Source organism: Gracilinanus agilis, chromosome 1, assembly GCF_016433145.1.
Source record: "Gracilinanus agilis isolate LMUSP501 chromosome 1, AgileGrace, whole genome shotgun sequence".
NCBI classification, from domain to species: domain Eukaryota; kingdom Metazoa; phylum Chordata; class Mammalia; order Didelphimorphia; family Didelphidae; genus Gracilinanus; species Gracilinanus agilis.
In genome coordinates, this window is record NC_058130.1 from 238,458,174 (window position 1) to 238,475,501 (window position 17,328).

A 17,328-nucleotide genomic window follows, 5' to 3' on the forward strand; every position below is an offset into this window, starting at 1 on the left:
TTTTATCTTTTAAGAAACCACATGTTCACATAGGGCAGTATAAAGTCAAACTATTCTCATGTATTGTAAAGATACACATTTCGAAATCAGAGGAATTACCAATGGAATAGTAGATATGTTAGAGGCAAAGTACATTGACTTCTAAGTTTAGCTTCATTATTTAGAAGGCACTGATGGGGGAGAGAAAGTTGTACTTTCTCACATAACGTCATAGTGTACTCACTATGTACATCTGTTATTTGTGAAGCAACTTTAGGATAAAACTGCTACATTGTAGATAGGAGCTGGACCCATTATTTCATCAATATAGGGAAATTCTGACATAAGAGAACTCCCTTTCCTAATGCGTAATGCGGGTCATCACCTTCTTGGCAATTTATAGTCTTAGTGAGATGTCAAAGGCATAAAGTGGTTAAGTTACTTATCCAGCATCATAATCCAGTATATATTAGAGATAGCACTGGAAGCCAGGTCTTCCCGGTTAGCTTTAGCTATATATGAAACATATCTGTGATACTCATTTTTCTTTCACAGCATCAGGAACAGAAAGGGGTTTCATTGATTCTGATGCTTATTTTCTTTATGACCCAAAATCACAGTTTAGGAAAGAGAAAATTTGATTAATTTGAGGAGCTGTATGGAGCTTTACAACACCAATCTACTATATTTAACTAAACTTTAGACATAGTCAGAAAAACAACTGCTGACCCCCATCTTGGATCCACATTGCCAAAAACTGCATGAGTCATTTGCCAATTAGAAACTTACTTCGAACTATCAAACGGGTGAAGGCTGAGGTGAAGAGATTTCCTCCTATGTACCTGGCTGAGTAGACACCAGCATCCTGAGGCTGAGTATTCATCACGTTTACTTCTAGCATATCGGGGACTTCATGCTTAGGTACTGAGTGAATGAAAGATCCTGGGAAGAAAAGTCCACAGAACAATTTGATTAAACATAAAATAGGCAATAACACTTACCATTTTGAGGCTCTAAAATGGTCTGCTCTTAATTAAAAAAAAGTCATATATCCATTAATGAGAACATATGGCATCATGTTGTAGATATGGGAAAGAATGAGAATATTGAGTTTATTCTTCTATCTACAGTAGAGAAATGGTCCCTACAATCCATTTATTTTTTTTCATTCTGATCTTAATAACAACAAATAAGATGAGGAAACTGAAAAAGACGGTGGTGCATTTCATTTATATTAGTCTCTATCTTTAATGTTGTCACCTACTGTGATTCATGCTCACAACTAACTCAATGATTTAAGTACAATTCTGTTAATTTTTTTCTCTGAAATTCATTTTCATAGTCTACATCAGCGATGCTGAACCTTTTGGAGACCAAGTGCCCAAAATGAACCCTCATACTGCATATGAACCCCAGACAGGGGAGGGAAGAAGCCTTCCTGTTGGTCTGCTGGGCAGAGGAGGAGGTGAAGTGAAAAATGTCCTCAGGCATAGTGGGAGGGAGAGGGAAGTAGCCCCCTTCGGAATAGTTTCACCAACGTGGCTCTACACCATTCACTTTGGCAATGTCTTTAAGCAACCTGAGCACATTTAATTCTTCAACCCATCCCACTCTAGTTACCTCCTCTTCCATTTCACTTCAGATACATAACATATCATACCCTGGTCTTCCCCATTTCCAAGATCCAAAATTTTGAAATTCCACTCTTCAACAACAACTTTTCCTTTTTCTTCCATTCACACTAAGCCTACCTTTCTCCTTAATGTATGCTCTGGTCCATTGACATATCTATCTTCCCTCCTTTAGCTTTACTTCCTTTAATAGCCAAGCTTTGGCCATATAATCTATACAAATGTTTCACTAGTTGTATACTCTTGCACCCTGAACTGCCAACACTTGTGACCTGAAATTTTTCATTATACCTCTGTTTTTAAGGACTTTTCCTTATGAACATTACATACCATTTTGTTTTTAAGTTTAACACTTGTATGCTATGGCCAGCTGATTCAGTGACTTATTTCTCTACTAGATTTAAGTTCCATGAGGGCAGATATCCATGGGAATATCCAAGCATGATTTTCTAAGAAAGGACTATCTCATATGTAAACTTTGTACTTCTTCCAGCATAGTGTTCTGCATTTTATAGGTGCTGAATAAATAAATGCTTTATGAGTGAGCAAATCATTGAATGAATTTTTAATATTTTAGTCAGTTTAATTGAGTCAATTTAATATTTTTATTCAGTCTCTTCTTGCCTATCTGCTCTATCACAAGGGGATATAGAGGGATGATTATTCTAAATAAACATTAGTACAAAACTAAAGCATCATTTTGTCACATAACAAGAGACTTATACAAACACCTTAAACACTCTGCCTCTTTAAATGTCTCTCCTTCCCTATAATCTCAGAGGATGAGGCAGTTTTCATCCTTGCCTTCCACTAGTACCCTTGATCCTATCTCTCTAAAACATTGCTTTGTCAATCATCTCCTTTGTCTCTTTCTCTTCTACCTTACTTCATCTTCATCTTCATTTTCTCTTTTCTTTTTCTATATTGTCTTTCTTGATAGAATGTAAGGACCTTGAGGGAAAGTACTGTACCATGTTTATCTTTGTATTCCCAGTTCCTAGTATAGTGTGTCATGTGTAGCAGGAACCTTACTAATTGGTTCATCTTCAATCTCTCCCTCTCCCTCTCAATTATTCCCTTCCCCTTTGCAGATAATCATGCTCAAGAATTCCCATTCTTTAAAAGAAATCTAACATACAAATGGGATCTTTTCTATAACTGCTATGTCCTTGAGTTACCATTCTATCTCTATTCTTCACTGCCAAATTTCTAGATAAGCTAGTTAATACTCTTCATTATTTTCTCCATCTTTACCTTCCATCTTTAATCTGACTTCCATACCATTCAGCAAATACCTGTCTTTAAAGTCACTAGTGATTTTCTTGCAGACAAATCCAATAGATCCCATTTAAGCCTTACTATAATAATTAAAACTATTGACCATTTTCCACTTAATGTTCTCTTTTTCTTTCAGTGAATTTTTCATAGAGGGTCTACCTTTACTGCTAGAGTATTTTCTCTGCTTCTTTTAATAAGTTGGAGATATAAGCATTGCATTGGAATTAGCCATCTTGTTGTCTCACGTTTTTAATGCATATCTGGCCCAATTTCTTTTCAAGTCACGTTTCCCTTTGATGATATTTCTTATAGCTCTCCATTTTTGTACACTCTCCTTAGAAATATATTGCAACCTACCATGCATCTTTCCACCATATTTTGGGTCCCTAGCATCTTGGTTCATTTTAGATTGCATTTTAGATGCTCCAAATAGCATGATCAAAACAATTTTAATGTTAAAAAAGATGGACTTTTGAAGCAGGGAGAAATATTATTTGGTATCATTTAAAGACTGCATATAAATTCTACTATGACATGAAGGCAATTTCTCAGTATGCCAGTGGAGCACAAACTCTGACTAGACTTTCTTACCAAACTTGAAAAAAATGTCACATATGAAAGAGGCAAAATGAATTGTATCTGCAGTCTAATATCCAATCTGGGTAAGTAAAGAGAAATTCATCATCAGAAGGTTAGCCATGGTGATATTTTTGCTTTTTGTTTGTTTGTTTTTTTGCCCACAGTAATCCATAAAATAGGTTTGAAAGCCCTACTTACCATTTTTGTAAATTACTGCATCTTCTTCCTTTATTAATACCTTTTTGAAAGAAATATTCACATAGTCTCCCTTGTTCACAGTCATAGTTAGGGTGTCCGGAAGGAAGGAAGCTTCAACAACAACAATAAAAGGTATCAACATTAATTCTATGTTAATCTGAATTTTCAATCTCAGATATATTATGTGAGTAATCAAGATTTAAATTGTTGGACTCATTCGTATAAAGTGAAGCATCTGATTAAAAGTCCTTATTCTGGTCTCTCAGGTCATTTTGTGCAGAACAGGGTATTAAAAGTGCTAAAAAACAAAAATAAGCTTTGACCACCCACTTGTGTGACTGTAAGTAAGGTGCTTAGCCCCTTTTAACCCATATAGAAAGGTTTTATACTTAGCACTTTCCTGCCTCTCACACTTCTGAGAACAGGCTAAGAAAACAGTTGACATTTACTTACTATGGTGCCCTTTGTAAATCTAAGATATTCTTTGAGCTGCTTTTTCCGTTGATGGAGAAGGATCTATACCGTGATCCAGCAATGCTAATTTGTATTGTTCTACTTGTGACCACAGGAAAATGGCTGGGGTAGAGGTAAAAGACTGTGACCATGTAACAGGGCAAATTCAATATCAGCATCACTTTGAGCACATGGGTTACTTGTAGTTATGAGAATTAGCAAATCTAAATACTGTTCTAGAGATGGTTAAAGAACTGAAAAGCATTCAGATTATATTCCTTCACCAGTGTTGATGAAGGAACTTCATTTAGCCAGCCATATCAGTTTCTCTTGGTTAATTTATGACCCAGTTCTGGTTCCATGAGAAACCTGTCTTGGATATTTAATTTTCATGGTACTTTCTATGTGCTTTGTTTAAATTATCTGCTCTTTTGTAAGAATGTTGTTTAGTTTACTGAGGGACTTTTTCCTCTCCACATTGTGTTTTAGAAAAGAACCTGGATTCCCCAATGGGCTTGGTTCCAATGTATTTTTAACTTGGTAACTTTTAAAAAATAAGATTTTACTTTCCTCCAATTACATGTAAAAAACAATTTTAACACTCTTTTTTAAAATTTCAAATTCATTTTCCTCCTTCCTCCCTTAATTCCCCTTCCCTATCTCTGAGGTAGTAAGCCATCTGATATAGATTTTATATGTGAAATTGTAAAAAAAAAAAAATTCTGTATCAGTCATTTTGTGGAAGAGATCTTGAACCAAAAAAATGAAGAAAGAAATTAAAATATAGTGTGTTTTGGTCTCTATTCAAACTATGAGTTCTTTCTCTGGAGACTGATGGTATTTTTTATTATGAGACTTTGGGATTGTCTTAGATCACTATATTACTGAGAATAGCTAGGTCATTCATAGTTGTTCATCATACAATATTGCTGTTACTCTGTATGATGTTTTCTGATTCTGCTAACTTGGAAACTTTTAAATATTGCTAACTTTGTGTTATGTGAGACCTATGTTCACAGGCAGATGGGTTCAATTAAATCAAGGTGTTAGCCAAATCAGAGTTCAAATGCTGCTTTTTTCCCTTCTCGGTTTCTCTCCTTTTTTCCTGAGCAGTTTTTCCTAAGAACTTCCAACCACCTTCCATAGTGGTTAAATATTCCGTGACTAAGTTTTTGTGCCAGACTGACATTTCTGCTATAAATCAATATATGGATCTTTTTATTATGAGATCATAGAATGTTAGAGCTTAAGGGGACCCTAGAGATAATCAACCACCAAAGGAGAAAACAATTCAGAGAGATAAGACAGTAACATACGTACTGAATTAGCAGCAGTCTTGAACCTAGGTGTCTCAATTCCTGATTTACTAGTATACTTTCCACTATTACTTTGCTGTTATCATGCAAATATTCTTTAGGAATTTTAGGAAAATAATGGTTATACACATTTTTATCTCATAATATTTTTATAGGTGAACTGTAATTTAAATGTAATTGAATAATTTTAGAAGATGATTCAATTAGTAGAAGTAATTTGTTAATTTTGATGTTTTAAGTATTTTTAGTGTTATAATTGGATGCTAGCAGTTAAATGTCACAAGTAGTAAAGACAGCTAGGTGGTATAGTAGATAGAGCACTGAACCTGAAGTCAGGAAGATCTGAGTTCAAATCTAGTATCAGACACTATCTGTATGACCAGGCAACCCACCAAATCACTATCTGCCTCAGTTTCCTCAACTGTAAAGGAGGATGATAATAGCACCTACCTCATAGGATTGTTGTGAAGATTTGTAAAATGCTTAGCAGAGTTCCCAGCACATAGAGAAAGCATAATGAATGCCTCTTCCCTTCTCCTTCCCTTCTACAAGTACAAAATATAATTCTCTAATTGTGTCAAAGTCCCTGTGCTTCATGGAGTATCACTTTCTGGAACATGGAATATGGATCTAGATGTGTTTGGGAATCTAACATCTAAATCCTGAATTCTAAAGTTGTTACAGTTGAAAAGGACCTTAGAAGCCATTCAACCACTACCCTCATAGATAAAGAATTAAGTGAATTTCCCAAAGTCAAACAGCTAGTTCATACATGAGGTGGGACTTGAGCCCAAGTCTTCCAGACTCCACGTTCAGCATTCTATCCACTATGCCATTGGGCTGGCTATTTTGATAAGAGAAGTTGAGTGCCCAAGTCAATTTAAGCCAGTTTGGCATTTGAATATCTTGAATGGATATTCATAAGCAATATTCAGCAGTGAAAAGAAATATGCTGCTCTTCTTGTCATGTCATTGGTTAATATGCTCTGAGTTTTCTATAATATTTTGCTACATAGATATGTGAAAGTATCTTCTTAGAGGTTTTGCTCTAAACTGGATATACATCATTGCCCACCTTAATGCATTCCTTTACATTATCATTGAACTGGTGCATTGTACAAAATAAGTGATATGTGAATGAATTAATTAATTTTGCATAATTCTGAAAGTAGTCAGTGATTGACTGAATGAACTAGGAAAAAATTATCATTTGATGTGTAATATATCATTATATCCACAGTTATCCACAAGTGGGTCAAGAGCAATTCCAGACACATTAGAAATGGTCATTAAGTGGGGCAGCTAGGTGACTCAGTGGATTGACAGCCAGGCCTAGAGACTGCAGGTCCTGGGTTCAAATCTGGCCTTAGACATTCCCTAACTGTGTGACCCTGAGCAAGCCACTTTACCCCCATTGCCTAACCCTTTCTACTCTTCTGCCTTGGAACCAATACACAGTATCGATTCTAGGATGGGAGGTAAGGGTTAAAAAAAAATGGACACTAATGAGTAATTCTACTTAACATTTGATGTCATATCTTGGGGAAAGGGAGACAAGAAATGTCTAATGGTCCCATTTCCCAGTGTAGTCAAGATTTGCTAGTCTTAGAATCAGAAGCCTGGATTGGAGTCCTGGCTCCAACACTTACTAATTATATCACCCAAGACACTTCATTAATTTCTTTGACTCTCTGTTTCCTCATTTGCAAATGGAAATAACAATATTTTCATTATTTTCCACACTTGTCACAAGAAAGAAACTATGTATGCCTTAAAGTACTAAATAATATAAATTGTAACTCTTATTCTCTCCATCAGTGGGAATAATAAGATTTGCCTTCATTTGCCGTCCAGGTGAACTATGTGTAGAATTGCTAAATGTCAAGTATTTAACTTGACTTGTCCAGTGTTTTGTCACAAAAGGCAGAGTCTTTCTGATTTATGTCATATTATATCATATAATTTTTTTAAGTTTTTGATTTTACTAATGTACTTTGTATGCCCAAAATAACTAAAATCATTGAAAATGTAATCAAGCTTCCCTAAAAGTATTTAGAATTCTCTTCAGAGCCTTATATTTACAAAAATTTTCAATAATTCATTTTTTCAGGTCATTTAGGGCTGTTTTTTTTTACACTTACAGACTAAGAAACTATAATGAAAGGCAAATGTACCAAACTAGTAAGAATCTGACCAAGTGTATTAAAAATTTAATAATGGAACTTGGGACTCCTGACTGTAAGACTTGCTTAGGCCTTTGCCTGAAGGTGCCTCTTTACAGGTTCTTTGTACCAAGAACACCAAGAATCCAGGGAGCCAACCCCACAAATTTAATTCTTACTCTTTATTTCAGGAAGATGGTTTGACAAGGTATCAGTTTGTCCCTTTGACTCTACCTTGCTGAGTACTCTGGAAGATTTCAAGCAACATTTGAGTGTTGCCAATATGGTTAATGAGTTGGTTACCCTGGCATTTTGAGTCTAAAAAAGAGGCAGCTGTGATGTAGTGGACAAAGCACAGAACTGGGAATAAATGAGTCTGGGTCCTAAGATGCAGGCTACCGGCAAGACTCAGTTTCCTTGTTGATGAAATGGATATGATAATTCAGTGGGACAAAATTAGCTAATGGTTATTTGTTAACTGTAAAACAGTAAGAAATTGAAAGCTCCTGGATTTCGATCAGATGGTATCAGCACTTATCAAAAGATATTAACTAAAATGACTAATGTTCTATGTACTTATTTGAAATTCTATCTTTGGATACAAACATCCAAAAATCTTTTGTTGAAAGATGTGTAGGCTCACATCAGGGCAATTTGAGGAAAAAAAAAAAAACTCCAGCCATCCTTTACCTCACTCAACCCTGGAATCTCTCCAGAATTCTCTTCTTTCTCCTCACTTGCCTCATTGCCTATCTATGAAAACTCCACTCTGTGACTCTCCTCACTTCATTGATGATTCCCCTCCCTGGCCAGCATTTTAGAAACCGTCTTTCTCATACAGTTCTAACTCCCCTTTATTTATTACTTTCCCTCATTAAATAGAAATATTGTTTGAAGAATGACTTGTATGTGTCCATATCCCAAGAAATAACTGATAAATAGAAATAAGAAACACATAATCTTATATATACATATACCTTTTCGTCAAATGATGCTTTCTCTAATGGAGGGAGGAGAGAGAAGGAGGGAGTTAATTGGATATTTCAATCTAACAAACAAGTAAATTAATTAAATTTTTAAATGTAAAAAAAAAAAAGATGTAAGCTCCTTGAAGGTAGGGATTGTCTTGTTTGCTTTTATTTGTATCCCAGCATTTAGCATAGTTCCTGACACATAGTGAATGTTGAATAAATTCTCTATCCATTTACCTATCATCCATCCATCTATCTATCTATCTATCTATCTATCTATCTATCTATCTATCTATCTATCTATCCATCTATCTATCTATCTATCTATCTGTCTGTCTGTCTATATCTATCTACCACAAATTTGAAATAATCTCTTTAGAAAAACAGGGTCCATATTCCAATTTGCTTTGAATTTCTGCCCTAAAGTCCTCACATGAGCCATTTTTACCTGACCTCCCCTTAGTTTGGGGCCAAAGACAGTTTTTCTAGGCACTGGAAATATCAGTCCCTACCATAGCATCTGGCATATAGGTACTTAATAAATAACTTATTCAATTAATGAATTGTTGGTTCAACTGTGTTCCAGAAGAACTTTTATACTATTCTAACAGGAGAACCAGATTTAAATTCCAACTTTGATAACAATAACAATAATCATAATCACTAGAATTTTTACATAGCACCTACTATGTGCTAAACACTGTGCTAAGTGAGTTTTTTACAAATACTATCTCATTTGATCTTCATAATAATCCTGGAAGGTAGGAATTGTTATTATTCCCATTTTATGGTTGTTGAAACTGAGACAAACAGAGGTTAAGTAATTTGCTCAAGATCACCAGCTAGTAAGTGTCTGAGGCTAGATTTGGGCTTGAACTTCCTAATTCTAGGCCTAGCTCTCTAGCCATTGTGTATCCAACCTACCTGCTTCCTAATAATAGCTAGATATGTGACTTTGAACAAATAATTTTACTGCTCTGGAATTTGGTCCCCTCATTTCTAAAATGGACTAGATGATTTCTAAAGTTTCTATGAACTATAAAATTCTATGATTCTATGATGGAACATACAAGGGATCTAATTCTTACCTTTTGTTGAGATACTAGAGGAGGTTAAATTGTAATATTAATTAACAGCCAGTCAAAGAATTGGAAGAATCTGTGTTATTTCTGTTCTTTTTTCAATGCAGTAGTTCTATAACTCCCAGATTTTCTTCACTGAGAGCATGGAAACTTTAGCATAGCTTTTTCACACAGCCAAACCAAGGTGACAGATGTGAGGGGAAAAAAATAGAGCTGAATTTTCAACTGTGATGGCTTTGGCACACCTAACATCCCTTTGCTCAACCTCTTTTCCTTCTCAGCCTGGTGCTGAATAGCTGCATTCCTGGGAATTTCTGGTGTGCCTTTTTCCCACTCACCCTGATGTCACTTAGAGGTGACTATTTTATAATCTTATAAAATAAACCTGACCTTCATTTGTAGAGATTTCATTCCCTTTGGCCTAAAAATTGATTTGATGTATATTCAATTAAATCCTAAGATTTCCCAATTGGTTAACTCTAGGAGGTTCCAAAGAAATCTATGTGAAAAAATGGACTTGGAGACATATGATCTGGGTTGTGTGACCTTGGGCAAGTTACTTAATTTCTGGACATCAGTCTCCTCACATGTAAAATAAAGAGGTTGAACTAGATGACCTCAAAAGTTCCTTTTAACTCTAAATCTATATCCTTTAATCTTTTCCAATGGATGCCGGTTATGTGTTCCCTGTGGATAGTCATAGATCCTTACTTAAAGAAGTACAATGCAGAGAAAATGTCAGTGATTCAGTTATTTATTTGGCACTCCCTTCTACCACATACTATATGTGTATATTATTATTATTAGCAGCATCAGCATCTGTAAAATGAGCTGGAGAAAGAAATGACAAACCACTCTAGTATTTTTGTCAAGAAAACCTTAAATGGGGTCACAAAGAGTCAGAGTCAACTGAAAAGTGGCTAAATGACAAACAACAAAATTCACATAATACCAAGCATCCTGATGCACCCAAAAGAATAATACAGCATGTCCCAAAGGTTTTAGTGCAACTTTAGGCTAATACATCTTTCTACATGTACTCTATGTAGAAAAAAACAAACAAAAATGTGGCCCTCTATCTCATGTTCATATTGAAATGATGTTTTTCCTTTGTAAAGACAATCTATAAATTCATGCAGGTCTAATTGGACCTGATCTAGCTATTATTTGAAATGCCATTACCTTGTTGCCTCATCTTCATTGTTCGTATCCTTATGGACTCGCCTCGGACTTTGCCTTCACAGTAGTATGCACCATTGATCTTGCTAGCCTTTTCCCTCTTCCACACAACTTTTTTAGCCCATTCTCTAGATTCATCTTGTGTAACTTCCAAGGGTTCCTGGTGCTGGTTCATCAAGGCTTCAAAATCTCTTCCTATAGTGATGAGTTCATGAGGACGCCAGCCTGTGGCTATACAGGTGAGAGATGTTTCACCATCAGACACAAGAGGCAAGGAATTGATCAGGATAAGATCCATTGCAGCTTTCACTTTACCTAAAGAGGAAAAACAGGTGAGTGAGAGGAAGCAGTGGTTGAAGCATAATGATCAAATATTTAGGGTTCACATCCTAATGGGATCTATGGAGCCTCATCCATGTCTGAATATTTATAAAAGTAGTTGGTTTGATAATTTGATATTGATGATCACTATTTATTGCCAGGTGAATACGTTACTCCTACTGAGTAAATTAGACATTCACACAATTAATAAATGTCTTTTATTAGGATTAAAGAGACAATGCATGGTCCAACTGCACCTGAAAAGTCTACCAACCTGTAAATTATACAAGTCCACATGATGTAACATTTACCTTCCTAAAACTTCCCTCCCTAGAAGACACTGCTTTCTTTTAATTTTTTTTAACAAGAATCAGGGACTATTTTTTTTTGTCTATCCATCTTTTAAAAGGAGAAACAGTTAGCATGAGGGAAGCCTAAATTAATTAGTGATTAATCTTGACTTCAGGTTATAATGCTTAGAAGATAGAATTACAAGGCAGAAAATAAAGTTAATATAACATAAAACAACTTTACATAACACTATAACAACACAATATAATATTAACAAGAGACAGATGTGTGGATACAAACTAATTCCAATTAAGTACTTGCCCTTTAATGCATTTCAATAAGTAAGAAAGATAGCTAGTTTAATAATTAAGAAAAATTACTTTGAAATGGTTTTATATTTCCTAATTCATCATATGGATAGGGAGAAGTAATAAATAATTGTTCTATTTATAAAATACCATATAAAAACAAATAATAGTTCTTGAAGCTTGAAGCCTAAAGAGTTTATTGTTCATTTTTGTCAGATGCAACTGAAACAATTGAACAACACTGACAAAGCCATAATTTTCATAAACCACTGTCTTGGAATTATTAAGTGAACTAGCATAGTTTATAGAAAAAAGACCTGGCTCTGTAATAGCAGGACTGCAATTCAAATTCTGCAAGTGATGCTTAATGCTTTTGTGATCTTGGACCATTCATTCAACAACTCTAGACTTTAGTTTTCTCAACTATAAAAGAGTAGGACTATATGACTTTGAGGAACACTTCCAGCTTTAAATCCATTGATTGTATATCCAGAGGGATGCTTCAAGCATTTAGGAGAAATCCTCTACTGAAAATTTACTGGAAAGACAAGTCAGAATAGGTAAAATATTTCCTTTTCTTCCCTGACTCTCTTTATTATTCTTGTTTTAATAATAGTAATGGATTTCTTTTCTTTTTCCTTTTGTTCTGACTTTATTAGTATTTAATAATTTAATAATATTTAATAATATATATATTCTTACTGGGCCAGGAGGTTCCCAGGACTATGTTTATCAACACAGTCTATCTGCTTTTCCTATATATTAGAGGTTCTTATCTTATAATCTATGGACTATTTTTAAATGTTTTGACATTTATTTCAATATAATTGGTTTCTTTTTAAATATTTATTTTATTCATTTAAAACATTGTTCTGAGAAGGGATCCAGAAGTTTTCAGCAGAATACCAAATAGATACATGACAAACAGAACAAAACATAAAAACCTCATAAGGACCCCAAATCTATATCAACTTTGTGTATGAGGTTCATACTTGATTTCTTTTTGACTCATTTCCACACACATATTCACATGCACATCTTTCATACTTGGGTAGCATCTAGGGAATATGAAAGAAACCAAAGTTCTTCCATGGGTTAATCGTAGGCTAGAAGGAAGTCCTTTAGGCAAAATGCTTATTGTAAAATATATAGATTTAAAACAGGGTGATTGTCATCTGTACTCTCCTGTTCTAGGGAAATTCTGAATATCTGGGAGATCGCTTCTAGAATTTAGCTTCTACAAAAATTTCCTCTTCTAAATTAGTTAGATTACAGCAATGCAATGACTCAGAACAATGACAAAGAAGAACTCATGAGAAAGAATGCTATCCACATCCACAGAAAGAACTGTGGAAACAGAAATGCATAAGAAAAATATATGATCAACCACGTAGTGCGATAGGGATATGATTAGGGTTTTGATGTTAAAAGATCGCTCTACTGCAGATATAATAACATGGAAATAGGTTTTGAACAATGATACATGTATTATCCAGTGGAATTGCTTGTCAGCTATGGAAGGAAGGTGGGAAATAGTGGGGGGTGGGGGTGGGTGGAATCATGAATCATGTAACCATGGAAAAATATTCTAAATTTTAAAAATAAATAAATAAATTAGCTAGATTAACTCCAAAGAACCAGTCCACTTGTCATGTCACTATCATTCTACCAAAAACAGTGGAGTGAAGCCTGAACTAGGACCTAAGCTGGGGAGCTCCCAAATTGGGGTTCAGGGCAATTCCTACTTTAAATTTTTTATTCAGCTGTTCAAGCTGTGCCAAGATTGGATAGAATCCATGTTAAAACCAGGAAGAAAACAAGGAATACATAGGTCAGGAATTTATAAATTAATGCATATGAGTGGTGACTGGTTTCACACTCTTTTAGAGAATTCAGTTCATTGTTGTTTAAACATCTATAAAATACAAATCACCATCCTAGAGAGTGGTGTATATATAGGAAAAATGACATAATCCTTGCCTTTATGGAACTTACCATCTACTAGAGGAGATGGAATATTCAAACAAGACAAGTTGGAATAATATAAGGGCAAAGGAGGGGGGAAATTGAAAATATAAAAGATTACTTCTTTGGGGATGGCAACTAGGGAAAACTGCAATAAGGGAGTAATATCTGAACTAAACTTAAAGGCAGGATTTCAAGAGGTAGAAATATACATATGATGTCTATTATAAACATTGAGGGTAATAACTTGCATTTATAGAGGTATAAGAGGGCAAATTTTCATTAAGAAACTTCAATTGTGGGGGCAGCTAGGTGGTTCAGGGGTTTGAAAGCCAGGTCCAGAGATGGGAGGTCCTGGATTCAAATCTAGATTTAGAGACTTCTTAGCTGTGTGACTCTGGGCTAGTCACTTAAACTTCGTTGCCTAGCCCTTACCTCTCTTCTGCCTTGGAATCAATACACAGTATTGATGATAACATGGAAGTTAAGGGTTTTAGAAAAAAATAGAAACTTCAATAGGATGGGGAGATAGAGTAGGAAATGAGTCTGGAAAAATAGTTTTGACCCATTTTATGGTGGTCTTGAATTTGTGATTTAATTAGTAAGTAAGAAGAAGCCACTGAAACTTAGTGAGCAGGGTAGTGATATGATTAACCTTGTGCATTAACAAGATTCTTTTGCCAAGAGGGCAAAGGATGGTTTTAAGAAAATAGAGACAGGAATCAGAGAGCTCAGTTAGGAGGCTATCTTAACAATATTCCAGACAACTGAGTTACTCTCTGGTAGCAGTAATAATGAGCAGCTAGGTTGATAGAGTGCCAGGCCTGGAGTCAGGAAGATCTGAGTTTAAATCTGACCTCAGACATTAGCTGTGTGACCCTGGGTAAGTCACAATCCTGTTTGCTTCGATTTTCTCATCTGTAAAATCAACTAGAGAAGGAAATGGCAAACTACTTCAGTATCTTTGCCAAAGAACCCCCAATCCAGTCATGAGGTTTGAAAATGAGTGAACAATTAAAATAAACAGTAATAGTAGCAGAATAGAAAGAATAGCTGAGAAAGAGATTCTGTGGAGCTAGAATCAACAGGATTAAGCAATTGGTTATTTGGGTTCATTGAGAAGAAAAAATTAAATATGCCCCTAAGGTTTTGAGTCTGGATGTCTTGGAGGATGGCAAATAGAGTAGACAAAAATACAAAAGTCAGGAGGCACAGGTTCCTGAGGCATGTATCTAAGGTACAACAAAATATCTAAGTAGCCTTGTCCTATAGACAACTGGAAGTGATAAATAAGAAATCAAAGCTATCAATAGCCATATAAAAAATACTCTAAATCACTAATAATCAGAGGAATGCAAATTAAAACAACCCTGAGTTATCACATCACACACATCAGATTAGGTAAATTGACAGGGGGAAAAAAGAGAAAGTGAAAAAGATCAGAGGTGACTATGAGAAAGCAGAACTTATAATGTTCCCTGATGAAACTAAGACCAACTATTTTGGAAAGTAATTTAGAACTATACCCCCAAATCTGTGACACTGTACATACCCTTGGACCCAGGAAAATCACTACTAGTTCTATATGTCAAAAAATAAAAAGGGAGAAAAAGACCCATATTCACAAAAATATTAATAGCATTCTTTATTCTATAAATATTTATTTTTTCATGGCAGCAAAGAATTGAAAATTAAAAAGATACCCATAAACTGAGGAATGGCTAGACAAGCTATGGTATCTGAATGTGATGGAATACTATTGTGCTTTAAGAAAGGATGAAGAGGATGATTTCAGAGAAACCTAGGAAGACTCTACAAACTGATACAAAGTGAAGTAAGCAGAATCAGGAAAACAATTTATACAATAACAACAATATTATAAAGAAAATGAACTCTAAAAGACTTAGAAATTGTGATCAAACACAATGACCAATCACAATTCCAATGGATTTATTATGAAATATGCTACTCACCTCCAGATAGAGAAATGATGGACTAGAATACAGATTAAAAGCTATTTTCTTTTCCTCCTTTTTCTTTTGTTTCTTTTTTTTTTTGATACTGCTAATGTGGGAATTTGTTTTACTTGACCCTACATGTATGTAATCAGTCTTATTTTTCTTGCCTTCCTAATTAATAGGGAATGGTAGGAAAAAGAGGGACTTTTGAACTGGAAATAAACTAAAATTGAATTTGGGGAAAATAAAGGAAAATAATGACTGAGACCTCAAGATCAAGGTTAGACATAGAGTGTGGAAGTTGATCGTAGAGGTGAAATCATAGAACTGATTGACTTGCCAAGGAATAGAGTATATAGAGAGAAAAGAAAAGGAGTTAGTATATCACTTTAAGCAATCTCTACATCTATAGAAGGGGAAATGAAAGCTAAAATATATGGAGAGAAAGTAATCAGAAATATAGAATGAGAACAATGAAGTACCCTGTTCATAATCATCAGCTATACTGATGTTGGACAAAAGAGGAGAGAATTTCAAAAAAGATGTGGTCAAATGTTTAAAGTGATACAGAGAGCAAGGCTGAGGGACTTATAAGAAAGAAAACTAGCCACGTTCAGAGGAAGAACTGTGGGAGGAGAAACACAGAAGAAAAACAACTGCTTGAATACATGGGCTGATGGGGATATTATTTGGGATGAAGACACTAAACAATAACTCTAGTCCAACTCTCAATAATATGGAATTAGGTCTTAATCAATGATACATGTAAAACCCAGTGGGATTGTGTGTTGGCTAAGGGGGTTTAGGGGATTTGGGGAGAGGGAAAGAACATGAAACATGTAACTATGGGAAAATACTCAAAATAAAAATATAAAAAAATTTTAAATTTTTAAATTTTTAAAAAATAAAGTGATACAGAAAGATGAATGAGGATGAGGGTTCTCAAAAGGCTATTAAATGTAGTAATGAGAATTTGGAAGTCATTCTAAGTCTTTGAGAGGGTAGCTTCAATAGTATGAGAAGAGCATTTCATATTGGAAGGGGTTAGAAGAGTGAGTAGATGATAAATAAGTGAATTCAGAAGAAATTTGTTATTGATCAACATCTCATACCACACTCCTCATAAGCAAATTTGAGGAGCAAAGAATAAATAACCTTTTAAATATATGTATATAGGAGAAGTTCATGACTAAACAAGGAGTAAAGAGGACCACAGAAGATAAAGCTGACCATTTTGATTATATTATTTAATTATATTAAGTAAAAAAGAATTTGCATAAATAAAACCAATCAGGTTAAAATTACAAGGAAAACAGGTAACTAAGAACAAATCTTTGTATGAAGTTTCTCTGAGAAGGAACTGATTTAATTTTGTAAGAACAAGAGCCATCACCCGGTAGATAAATTCTTAAAGGATATGAGCAGGAAGTTTTCAAAGGAAGAAACCCAACACTATCAACTAACATAGGAAAAAAAAGGTTTTAAATCACTAACAATAAGAGAACTACAAAAAATAGCAACTCTGAGGTTTTATGTCACACCCATCAGATCGGCAAAGACGACAAAAAAAAGAAAATGATAATTGTCCTGTGGAAGGACATGTATTCTAATCTAATGCACTGTTGTCAGGACTATGTCTCAAGCCATTCTGGGGATC

At 34.7% G+C, this 17,328-nt stretch overlaps 1 protein-coding gene across 1 annotated transcript in view; it reads right to left on the reverse strand.

The window, feature by feature from the left end:
• TEK (TEK receptor tyrosine kinase) overlaps positions 1-17,328 on the reverse strand; it is a 118,819-nt gene that overhangs the window by 68,035 nt on the left and 33,456 nt on the right. The window contains exons 2-4 of the mRNA XM_044660604.1: positions 10,832-11,143; positions 3,666-3,776; positions 769-921 (exon numbers count right to left, since the gene is read on the reverse strand). Coding sequence (XP_044516539.1) covers positions 769-921; positions 3,666-3,776; positions 10,832-11,126 — 559 coding nt within the window. The 5' untranslated portion in view covers positions 11,127-11,143. The remainder of the gene's footprint in view (positions 1-768; positions 922-3,665; positions 3,777-10,831; positions 11,144-17,328) is intronic.